The 13135-nt window shown below is 32.1% G+C and overlaps 1 protein-coding gene across 1 annotated transcript; it reads left to right on the forward strand.

Moving 5' to 3' along the window:
• Positions 1-1064: 1064 nt before the first annotated feature.
• On the forward strand, positions 1065-10062 carry LOC148618428 (uncharacterized). Its single transcript, XM_088577340.1, has 2 exons — positions 1065-1218; positions 9033-10062. Exons 1-2 carry the CDS (start codon positions 1160-1162, stop codon positions 9439-9441), a joined length of 468 nt encoding a protein of 155 aa, XP_088433466.1. The 5' UTR covers positions 1065-1159; the 3' UTR covers positions 9442-10062.
• The last annotated feature ends 3073 nt before the right edge of the window (positions 10063-13135 follow it).

Genomic DNA, 13135 nt, shown 5'->3' on the forward strand with positions numbered 1-13135 from the left:
ATCCCATTTTGATTAAGTTACGTCAAGTACAACCTAACGTCAGCATTAAATCTTTATATATTCATGGAAGAATTTAGTAAAACGCCGAACTAATTTATGGTAACGAAAGCCTTGACTGAACAACTTAACGGTAATACAGAAATTTCGTTCATTTTACGTCTAAGTATGAAGGGGCCAATGGAACGCCCTTCGTCAAGGAAGGGAAAATTAATAATTGGAAACGAAAAATCGTACCATTTGTCGTAAATTTAAGTTATGAGTTCACCTTGTGAAATGGAAACCTCCAAATCTAATATTGGACTTGTCATTTTTTAGAAATATATGTATGTAGGCAAGTAAATAAAAAATATTGAAGTCATGTGCACTAATATTTGTTGTTGTTAAAACTTTCTTTGACAGCTTTATTTAAAGTTACTTCTTTAGGGTAAATTCCAGCAGTGATATTTAAATCAGCGTAAACATATATCATCAAGGTAGCGGTTAGTATTATGAAATTTGTCTATTAAATCAGTTTTGGAAGGATGTCATTTGAAATATATCAATATAACTCCAACGTCGAATCATCCTCCAACAGATTACACCTGCATGTTTTTAATAACACAAAGTGTACCGGTTACATGTATATTTAAAATAATTTGATTGCTTTTTCACGCCAATGTGAAAACAATTATAAAAATACAGACTGTATATCTACTCAGGTGGGACTCGTAAAATGCTCTATAAAGACTCGCAATTCGTCGTATCCTTTAGCCCATACAGGTTGTCATAAACATACAATATTAATGTAAATACGATGAAACCTGTGCAAATCTAACCCTTCTAATAAAAATATACTGGTTTATGCAGGTGTTCGGTTTACCAAGGTTAACAATACATTTTATAAAAACTGATGTCAGGGGACTTTTTAAAAAAATACCTGGTTTTGACAGGCTTTCGGATTTTCGGGGTTTGGTTTCGTTAGGTTTCAATGTATATTGGTTTCGTTTTACTTAACAAAAAAAATCTTGACTCCGTTTTATAGTTTGCAAGTACTGATTCTAGTGTAATCCGCGTCAAGTAAACGTTTAAAAGATCGAATGTCATCATATACAAGAAAAATAGAAAAAGTACTTGACGGTTACGAAACACTTAAAAAAAGGGGGAAGAGGTTATACAAACGATGTCTGGAATCATCAAACTCACAGTTAAAAGTCCTGTTAGATTTTTTCTACTTCAGAGGTTATTTTAATTTTTTTTTAAAGAAGACATATATTTTTATTTGTTCTAATTTAAAAAAATCCTTGAGGCTCAAGTTGAGCGAACCGATGCGCTTTTCAGATTTCAGTCTGGAAATATTTTGTATAGGGTTTCTTGGGTGTACTGCCCCTCATATGCTTTTTTTACCCACAAAAAGTTTTGGTAATATGAAATACAGTTTCTTTTACAAGGTGGTTGAGGGACAATCACGATATCATTTTATTGCTAGAACAAGAACACAGAAGAAAGCATATTTTTGTACAACCACAAAAAATTTGCAGTTGTATAATGGCATCAAGCTATCATTGTTGGCGTCCTTAGGCACTTCCATGTCCATACAATAACTTGAGTATATATAGGGTATAGGATTCCCATTACCCGTTACCTGTGGTAAGTGAGTTTTCAGGTCTGGAAATTCCTTTGGCAGCCTTTGGTTTCCCATGGGGAAATCAGTTTTAAAGTTTGGGTATGTTGAAAACAAGTCCTTACTTTCCTGACCTGTGGCAATTAATCTGAATTTATTTCAGCAGAATTTAAATTTTATTCTTTAAAAAACGTGATTGTTTTGTTTTGCTTTTTTACTCATAATGATCCTATCGGCACTTGTAATTTTATCTCTTTTCTTCTATTGAAGTCAAACACAATCGTAATGCGAAAACAATAATTTTTTTATCCGGAAACAGAAAAATTAGAAAATGCGGATTTCGAAATTCATAATTTTGAACAGAATGATAGTTTCTTTCATCATTATATATTTGTTTGCAAATAAATATGAAATGTATTGATGGGAGAGGGGGCCCCTGAGTCAGAGAAAGGTGACTAAAGGGTAAAAAGCCATAAAAATCTAAAAGCTCCCATACAAGTTTTTATCCAAGTTATGCCCAGCAATGTTTTTTAATACAATACTAAATGGTTGAATAGTGGGAAATTCAAAATAAAAATGGATCTCCATAGTTTTGGGTTCACATCCTCAAAAGAGGTAGAGCCCCCTCTAAGAAACCAAAACCTGATAAAAAGGAAAGTGATAAAATCTATGATGAAGAAAAGAAAAAATACATCGCATTCTCTGCTTTTTAGAAATGATTGCACTTGTTACCAAATCATATGACACATTTTGTCTTTGAAATGTTACCGTCAATGTGGGTAAGTTCATTTAAAGTCTGGGTAAGTAATTTTTTTTAAGGCCACTTACCCATGGTAAGTCAAGTTGACCAAAAAATCCTAGAACACTGGTCCTATAGGTCTGTATGAAATTATACCACAAGGTGCCATACTACAAAAGGAAGTTTGGGATTGATTTGATGTGATGTGACTTGAATCATTTAGGAATAAGGGGACAAAAAGGTGCCAGAAACAGGCATTTACATTTCAGACAATAACTTACATAAATGTGAATAGAAATCTTTTCAAGAATTGTACTAGGTGTCATAGCACAAAAAATAAATGTTGGGATTGATCCTTAGGGTTATGACTTGAACCATTTAGGAATTAGGGGCCAAAAAGGGCCAAAGAACAATCATTTTCCTGATATTTGGGCAATAAGTTCAAGTGACTGGATCTCTTTGATATTGTACCACTGGCAGTGAAAGAAATTAGCAGTAGACCTACGGACCCAGTCTATGTAAAATCAAGCAGGTCAATGATGAAATTGGCTCCAGTTGCTTTAAAATGTACAGTGGTGTCTATGTAAAATTATGATGGGTCTATGTTGACAAAAATTCAGTTTCCAACACTGTATCACAAAATGCCATACCACCAAAGAAAGGCTTAGATATTTTTGGTTGTGACATGAACAGTTTTGAAATGAGGTGCTAAGAAGGGCCAGGAAAGAGTCTTTTTTTTAATATTGTGACAGTTTACTTGAATAAATGTGAATGGATCTGTTTTAAAGTTGTGACTTGAATTGTTAAAGAATGGGGTGGGGGGGCTAAATGGGACCAAAAACCAAGTATTATTAAGACTGGACAATAAACTTTAAGTAAAACATAAATTGTACCATAAGGTGCGACATCACCAAAGGAAGGCAGGAATTATTTTTGGGGGTTGTGACCTGTTCATGAATGATGGGCTTAAAAAGGGGTCAGAAGCAAGAAGCACTTTCCTGATGTTGGGACAATAATTTGAGATCTCCTTGAAATCTCCAAATTCCATACAATAAAAGGACAACAGCGATTGGTTTTGGGGTATGTGACTTGTACTGATTACTGATTACAGATCACCTAAGGGTCTCCCTTTCCCAGGTTGAGTGAGGGTACGAAGTAGCATGCAACCTCAAGTTTGATTTTTTTACAACCCTAAGCAAGTTTTTTGGTCGTAAAATTGTCTTATCCTGTAGGTGGTGGTCCCATTTCGAAAATTTTGTGCTATAATGCATTCAAACCAGTTTTTGTGTCTTTAATGAAATATAAGTGTCAAAAACTAAAATTGTGTCCACATCTGCCCCAACTATTCAGGGTTCAATCACTGCACTCATATCATGCAGTACTTAACAAAATATCATGCTGTACTCAACAAAGCTCTTTATTAGTATTTGTTGTATATGAACTAGGAACCAAGCGTAAACTTTGAAGCCATGTATTTATCCAGGTTTCTTAAAGATAGAAAAACTAGGGACAAACTTGAATTTTTTACGTGATTTTCAGCCATTTTCATATTTTGTTATGGTTTTGTTCGGAAAATTGCAGTCAAGTAGAATGAAGTTGAAATAAAAAAAATATATCATGATATTGAAAAGTTGTTTAAGTGTCCCTACAAATTGCCAAATTGCAATATTTTTTAAAGAAATAATTTTAGATAATTTTCTTTTCTGTACTGGTCAGAGTATAGATCCTGCTGTTTTCAAGACAGAAGCAATTCTTGCCAATCTGCTCACCAATATTTAATTCCTCAATGAAAGTCATTGTATGATAGCTCATTTTTGAAAGCAAAATATCGGCAATCTGTGAGACATTTTTTCTTAAATTTTGGGCAAGAAACTTGTTTCACAGGAGAGGACAGAAATTTGGTCAGCAAGAATTATTTGGACGGGAACCTATTCCTTGACCATTATCAGAAAAATGAGTTTATTGCAAAAAAGATTAAAATGTTGTCGTAATGACTTAAGGCAAAGTAAAAATCCACTTACCAGAGGTCTGTAAGTCCAGATCGTGAAAAAGTGAGACCTCAGTATGATTGGTTACATTCAATTTTAGTTGTACCTCAGTCATGTTTTGCAATAGTACTAAACTGAATTATTCTGTATTCGGAAACCAGGAAAGCTTATTTAACATCCTGTATTCAGAAAACAGGAAAGGTTATTTAACATCCTGTAGTCAGAAACCAGGAAAGCCTTTTTCAGTTTTTGATCCTTCAGGATCAAAATACCTTGTGTCACCAGTCTATGCCTGGTACTTCCATACTATTTCTAAACTCTACACAAAAATATAGTCCAAATCGGAGACTTTATATTACAGGGACTGGTCACTCCTAACTAAGTCCATATCATGTATAAAAATAACTGTGCCTCTCCAGTATTTTTACTGGTTAAATTTAAAGCCTGTAAGATATACATTGGAATATATTTCTGGCAATTATTCATCTTGATAATATTCTATTACTTCTGAAAAATAAAATAAAGATCTATTCTTCAAATTAACTGAAGATTTTAGGGACTTCTTTTTGGTTTTGAAAGATATTTAGTAATGAAATTCATTTAGGGAATTTTGTTTTTGCAGTAACAGTAATGTGTCAAGAAACATTAAATGTGTTACATTTAACACACAGTCAAAATCTTCATCCAATTATTAGTACTTTATGATTGAAGGAAAGTGAAAAGTGATTTTAACCAAGTAAAATATACAGGAAAATTCAAATTGATGAAAAGTGTCTTGTTTTGGGAAATCTTATGTTCATTACAGAAATTATTTTCTCAAGGTGAAATTGTTTTTGTTTTTTTTTTGTATAATTACGTTGTAGGATAAATACTCAGTTTAATTTAAATGCACATTAACATTTGGTCACGTTTAACAATTTTGGATAAAGGTGAAATGGAACAAAACTTGTAAATGTGTGTGAAGTTGAATACTGTTTAACTATTGATTACAGTGTATATTTCAGAAATCAGAAGTAAAGATTGACATTTAGTTTCTATATATTAAAAAAAACATTTCTAAATACATGTAATATGGAAAACACAAATGTTTGATTTCAGCTTTATTTTACATCTTGTAATCTTTGAAAGTTTGTTTATTCTTCAATTTTCTTTAGAATCAAAAACCTCCAGTGCTTGCAGTACTTTGATGAATATTCTGTAGTCAGAAACCAGAAAAGTCAAATTTAACATTTTGTAGTCAGAAACCAGGAAAGCCTATTTAACATTCTGTATTCATCTTTTGCTGATCTAATATAATTTTTATATATTTATATAGAAGGGTCTAAAACATTCCCAACGATGTTAGAACTGTCAAATTTGCGAAGCAAATTTTTGGTCGTTCCCTCCGCGGGACTCGAACTCATACTGCTGTGTCATCTATGGCAACACCGCCTGCACTAAGTCCAGTGCCCTCGACTACTCGGCCAGCTAGGATATATATATACATACAAAGAAAATATAAGCTTTTGCACATTTACAATAAATGGTTACATGTATTTCATGAATACAATGCTAAAGAACAGTAGAGTAAATAACAAACTAAATTTATGACCATGATGTGATAGTGATATTTATATATGATAGAAATAGACAATAAAAAAATTCTGTATTTTCACTTTCAAATAGATCTGAGATTCCAGCATTCGTTCAGGAGAAAGATGAATATAGATTAATAAATAGGCTTTCTGATGACAGAATATTTCAGTCTATAACTCTATGATTTGGTGGCATTTCCCTTTAATCTATTGATCTTTCAAACTTTTGTCAAATCTCACACATTTGAAAGCTTGGCAGCCTGGTTTTGCCGTAGTCAGGATATCCTTTATGAAGTTAATCTTCCCGGACCATTCATCTTCATTTGTGTTAGAAAATTGTGTAAATATAACTAAGGACCTGTAAAGTCGAAACTACCCTCATGGTTTCTAATACAAAATAGGTGGTGACTTGGATTTTTCATGAAATACATGTTTAAGTAATAATATAGACCTGTAATTACAGGTCTGTGGTAATAACAAGGGAAAGTTATGGTAACTTGAAAACTTATCAAGCAATTTTTATTTCCCTTGGAAAACACAGAGTAACAATAAAACAAATTAAGAGTCAGTTTCTTCTTATTTTTCTTATGTAGAAAGTTTTGTGCTATAAATAAAAAAAGAAATGATCATTGCTGTTAAGTTATAGTTAATTTCTTTTGAAGATACAATGTGAATACATTTGTATGTAAATAATATACCCACAGGATGGTAATGCATGCAAAATTCTGTCATCAATGGTTCTTATATTTTTGCCAATGGGATTGAGTAAAGTTCACTTCCATAAACTATGTCATTCAAGGAATTTGAAGAAAACATTGAGCTATTTTAGGTATATTTTGCTTGAGAAGGAATCTAGCAATAGGGTGATTAGTGAATTCTTCAAACTAAACAAAATGTTCAGGAAAAACATAGTATCAATAACTTTGGAGTTACATTTTTAGCTCACCTGGCCAAAGCTCATGTGAGCTATTGCCATCACTTGGATTTCTTCGTCATCTGTTAAGTTTAGCCAAATTCTGAAAAAGGGTAAAAGGGTGTTCAGCATGATGTGATCAATCTGTGGTCAAATTTTGATTTTAATCCAATTGTGCCATATTGGAGTAATTTCCCCTTTTCAATGTTTTTTTGCTATTTTTAATGTTATTTCTTTCAAAAATCTCCTCTGACACTACTGATCAATGGGAACCAAACTTGGTATGGATGTTCCTTGGGGAATCCTGCATAGAACTGATGTGGGGATTTTTTTATCCGTGAAGAACATGACAGTAGTTTTTTTGCATATTATATCTCCAAATAGCCAAATTCTTTCAATTGCTGAAATGATTCTTATTATTAGACCAACAAAAGTTTCCAGGGATCAAAGTTGTCAGACGACTCTTTGTAAGAATTATTGTCCTTGAAAGATGAAAAGTGATTTTTTTTTTACAGTTTTCAGCCAACATCTTGAAAACTATAATAGATCGAAAGAAACCTTCAGTGCTGAAATGATCCTTATGATAAGTCATACCAAAGTCTTTTCGAGTCCAAATTGTTGGATAATTCCTGATTAAATTGATTGTCCTTGAAAGCCAAAATTTAACCAGGAGAGGGATTCAAGCTCCTGGGAGCCTCTTGTCTTATTGCTACTCAATATTTTCCAGATTTAATAGGGTCATTACTGGAGTTAGACGCTGCATGTTAGTGTTCCAAGTAACTTTAATTTAGAATCATTTTTTTTATTGTTACTTCTATGAGTAACCTCACAACAGACTAAATAGAAAGAGAAAATAATGGACTTATGCAGCAATGAAAAGGGAAATAACATTTATTTTGTGGACATTTTCACACATCTGTTATGTAATCAAAAATAGATGGAGCTAATTGTCATTACATTGGATTCCACTTAATTGCGTATAGAAACTAAAAAAAAACAAGCATTTCCTATCTTATCCATCTTAAAATTTTCCCTTACTTGCATTATATAAGACCAAAAATTAAAAAGTTCCTCTTAAGTAATTGCATTAATATTTATTCAAATTTACTCAAAAGAACTTTACATTTCTGGGATTTTAAATTCTAAAGGTTATATTACAAAAAAATTATGTTTAAAAGTTACAAGAAATGCCTCCTCAGTTTTCCAGTTGTCTGTTACCCACTGCTGGTGGAAGGAGGTCTAGAATTTACCTTGAATTTGATGATTTAATAAATTTACTTATACATTAAAAAGCATATGTTAAAATAAGCACTAATGAGTTACTGTCATAAACTGTTCCATAATATGTCCTGGTGAAGTTATAATGTAATGGACAGTTGTGGTATTATTTTTTACAAGTTTGTTGTATTGGTTGACAATGTTTTTTCCTTTTCATGTTTCTATACTGGTGCTTTTTCTGAAATGTTCTCCTTATTTTATTGTAAGACTGTCTGATATATAGGTTCCATGCAAATATTTATATGCAAGGAATGTACAGCTGCAGTCTGCCCATTGGTGTTAGGGTTTACTTGTTCATTGAAGACCCATGGATGGCCTTAACCTGACATTTTTCTTCCAGTGGTATCGTTTTCTCTTTGACCTGCTCACCATATCCATTCTTCTTGGACATATACAGTGCATAAGTAATATAGGTGGTTTTGCAAAAGTAAGACACCAATTCCTGGAATGGTAGTACACATACATGTATTTATCAATTTCGGTAACATAAACTTTGAAATGCATAGAAACGTAACGTGCCCACTCAAATGTACCTAAATGTGTAAAACAACAGCACATCATTTGTGAAGTCCTTCAGTCTTAAGAAATTTGTTTTTATAACAATATTTTCTCTTTTCTTTGTAAAATTATACATCATGGCAGGAATAAGACAAGAGAAAAGAATATATTGCACTTAAACATTGAAACAATTTTCCCTTAAAACCAGAATTTCTGTTGATTTAAATTTTTTTTCTGACAAAAATGCTGTGCAATTAACAGGAATCCTCTGTACTTTGTATCAGATTTTGTCAAAAACAAATGTTTTTATTCCCAGAGATCTTAAAAAGGTTAAGTCAATAATTTCTCCCAAAACATTTTATTTAAGATTTGTACCCTTCTATCCTTACTTATTTCTAGATCACTGTAAAATTATGTTCAACATATTTTATTGTTATTATAGGTTACTTTGCAGACACAAAAAATGTATCCACAGTTCTTCCATAAAGAAACAAGACAGAAATGATGAACCAATAAAATTTTCCACAAGCAGAGCTGCTTCAAGAGGAGCAGTTTTAGATTTTACAACTCAGTATATAGAAGCTCCATGGTATCAACCATACTGTATTGGTTTGAGTTTTCTGGCTGTTATGTTGTATTTCATATTTTTTTCTGAAGATATGGGTAATGAAGATATAGATGAAAGACTTTATGGAGTGTCTCAAGCAATGCAAGAAAAACAGTTGAAAACGTACATTAAATACTGTATAGCAAATGGTTTACCAACAGAGGAGTCAGAAAAAAAACTTGTTCAGATTTTAAAGGAAAAAGAAATCAAAAGCAAAAAAAGCACAAAGGAAGCTTCAGTATGATGTGTGTGTGACATGTGAAGAACATTTACTTTCACTTTGATTAAACCTTTACATTACTTACCTAGAAAAACTAATGTGAAAGTTCTTAAAGCAAAATCAAGAGTTCATTGAATGTAAGCAAGTAAGGAAATACGAAAATTCCTAATAGATATGAAGGGGATGAATTATGTGTCAATTAATTTTCAAAACATTATTACATGCATGAAACTGCTCAAAAATTAATTTTGAAGTACATGTAACTATTAATTGTGTATAGTCCTCTGCTTTGTTTTTTAGTCTGCATCCAATTATATAATGACTTTCTGTACATAAAAAAAATAAATAAGAGGTAAGTTATAGTACAGAAACAAAAACTGTACATATACTTTGTTTATTTATATACATGTACCTCTAATGGGTATTTTTTTGTAAATATGCAAAATATTGAAATATTGAAATCAAGGTTTGTGATTAAAAAATGCAAATGGGTATTTATTTATTTCAAAAAAGGATATCTGCTACCCTGCAGGTCTCACTGCTTCAGGGTCAAATGACCACTGCTCTTTTTGTAGTACCAAAACATTTGTAAGTGTGCATTGATCAAAAGTTGTCAAAATAAAGCTGAGAATGTGAACTTTAAAATCATTCTTGTAATTTACTACGGAAGTGCAATATGAATATTGTTTACATTTGTGAGTAATGCAACTTAAAGGTGTCATTTGTCCTGGGAATTCTCAGTGAAACTTTGAAAAATACTTTCTAGACAACTGCAAAAATATTGTGATGAGATATTGGTATGGTGCTGTCATCGTCCTTGTCGATGTCATCTGTAGACACTTGGTTTTAGTGTGATAACTTCGGCGTTAAGTAGTTGATCTTTATAAAATTTTATATCAAGGTTACAAACTACAAACGGAAGATTGGTATTGATTTTTAGGTGATGGGCCCTAATTCTAAAATGGTTAGGTTTAGCTGAATTCTGACATCGAGTAAAAGTGTTCAGCATGATGAGATCTATCTCTGGTCAAATTTTAGTTTTAATTGTTTAGCCATGTGTGGGTTATTGCCCTTTTTCAACGATTTTTGCTTTTTTAATGTTATTTCTTTCAAAAATCTCCTCCTCTGACACTATGTAACCAATTTTAACCAAACTTAGTGTGAATGTTCCTTGGGGTATCTGGTGTAGAACTGATCTCGGGATTTTTGATCTGTTGAAAATCATGGCTGTCGTTACTAAAAATAGAACATAAGGGTCAGATAGTGGTTTATGATATATAACTCCAAAACGGTTAGGTTTAGTCAATTCTGACATGGGGAAAATGTTCAGCATGATGAGATCTATATGTGGTTAAATTTTCATTTTAATTTGTGGAGCATTGTGGAGTAATTGCCCTTTTTTGGTGTTTTTTTTTTTTTTTTTTAATTGTTGTTATTAATGTTATTTCTTTTGAGAATCTTCTCCTCTGACACTACTTGACCGATTGCAACCAAACTTTGTATGAATGTTCCTTGGGTATCCTGCATAGAACTGATATGGAGGTTTTTGATTTGTCGAAAAACATGGCCGATGTTACTAAAAATAGAACATAGCGTCAGACAGTTGTTTTTCGCATATATCTCCAATATTGTTAGGTTAAGCCAGATTCTAGAAAAGTCTCCCAGTGATCAAAGTTGTCATGCAACTGCTTGTAAGAGTTATTGCTCTCGAAAGAAATAACATTTTTTTTTACAGTTTTCAGCCAATATCTTGAGAACTATAATTAATAGAAAAAAACATTTCATTTGCTGAAATGATCTTATGATAATTTCTATCGAAGTCTTCTTGAGTCGAAATTGTTGGACATCTTGTTAATTTAATTGTCCCCCGTAACGCGTGACGAAGGGACATGGAAATGCTGGGCGTCCGTCTGCCGTCTGTGGTGCCGTCCATCCATCCACTTTTTCCACACTTTTTTTTGTAATGCTCCTTCTGAATAAGTTTGTTTTTGATATGTAGCCTTATTATGAAGCGATACAGATTGATTTCGATTTAGTTTACAGTTGAATGTTTTTGAAAAAAGTTATAACCCTTGAAATTTCGGTGAATTTACAGTTTTCTGCACTTTTTTTGTAATGCTTTTACCAATTGATTTTATATTTTCTATCTAGTTTTACTGTAAGTTACAGATTAAGTTCGAATTTGGTTACGGTTGAATGATTTTTATGGAATTTACAGCCCTTGGACTTAGAAAATTTCAGTGAATTTAAAGTTTTCCGCACTTTTTTCTCCGACAAACTTTAATCAGTTGAGCGTTTCAGGCTTCTGGGAGCCTCTTGTTTATTTTGGTCTGATTTTGAAAATTTGTTTTTATTCTTTATGAAATTCCCAGCCTGCATTTCTCAATGAAATTATTCATTTCTTTAAGGTTTTGGAAAGAGGCCACATCTCAAAAAAGCAACTTTCTATTTTTTGGTTAGATTTTGAAAATTTTTACTTTAATTTTTTAATAGTTTTGTATTATTGTTGTGTCCGTATGCTTAAGTGTGTCAAAAACTAATATTGTTTCTTCACTGCGGTTGTATCATGCTTTGCTTTGTGAAGCTTTTTATTTAGTTGTCAGTGAGACCTGTCTGCATGGCCTGATTTCCAGTTTGAAAGTATGTGGTATATAGTGACCCTGCTGTCTGTCAGTCCCCAGATTTAATCAATAATTCTTCCAATACTGCTTAACAGAAAATGAAACTTGCGCACATATAGTATTGGGTCATGATTATGCTGTGATGCTGTCGTCATTGTTGTCGTCTTCAGTTTCGTTAACTTTTTTGTTCCATATGATAACTTAAGTTCTAGTGGACCAAATCTCATGAAATTTTGATATACTGTTACTTGTGGCTAGAGGAAGATAGCTATTTAAATGGGGTCACTTTCCCCCTACCATTTTGCAAAAAAAGGGAAAAGTGGTAAAATAGGTGTTTTTAGAAGGTTTATTTCTCTTTTTGTTTTGACAATTCTTTTTTTTAATTTCTTTCTTATAAAAATGTATGTGTTGAAAATATTTAAAAGATTGAAAATATTGTTAAGCATTTTCAGTCTATAGAAGGCCAAACCCTACATATCAACTTCTTGATTTTGTGTCCGATTTTGAAAATTTGTTTTTAATGAATTCCCTATGAAAATTGCTGCCTGCATTTTTCAATCCGATTTCAAACATATCTTATGGTTTTTGAGTTATAAGGGGTCAAAAAATCCTTCCTTTTTTTCAATTTCTTATCCAATTTTGAAAAATGTTTTGGGGTTTTTAATTTTAAAAAATACCTTATATTGCTGGTTCATGCCTAGATTTTCCCCTACTGTTTTTTTTTTTAAGTTTTACTGAGTTTGAAGCGATTTTTCTTTCTTTTAATATGTCAAAATTGGTCTGTTGAAAATGCACTAGGAAATTATTTGGTCTTGTACCTAATAGCGACAACACATTTTTTTAAAACATGCTATTTTTATATGTTTTGGGGGTTTACTTCTCAGAATTCATGGAGTAAACATGAAATGAGGCAATAAAACCTATTTCCTTACTAATTTTTTTGCATTTTTGTTCAAAAAGGGATTTCTATGGGATTTTCAATGTAAAACTCATAATTGCTTATGGCATCAGGGTAAAATTGGGCAAATAAGCTAGTTATTGTCTCTTCATGAGTTTTTTGCACACACAGTGTCATAATAACAGCTAATAAACACCAT

This window comes from Perna viridis, chromosome 4 (genome assembly GCF_037379345.1).
Source record: "Perna viridis isolate PV_CMFRI_1.1 ecotype Kerala chromosome 4, ASM3737934v1, whole genome shotgun sequence".
NCBI lineage: Eukaryota > Metazoa > Mollusca > Bivalvia > Mytilida > Mytilidae > Perna > Perna viridis.

Excerpts from the sequence above, each read along its gene's own strand:
- LOC148618428 (XM_088577340.1), top strand. The coding sequence starts at position 1,160 with ATGTCTGGAATCATCAAACTCACAGTTAAAAGTCCTGTTAGATTTTTT. Across the intron at positions 1,219-9,032 it reads AGATTTTTTCTACTTCAGAG|GTTACTTTGCAGACACAAAA; the intron begins GTTATTTTAATT and ends TTGTTATTATAG.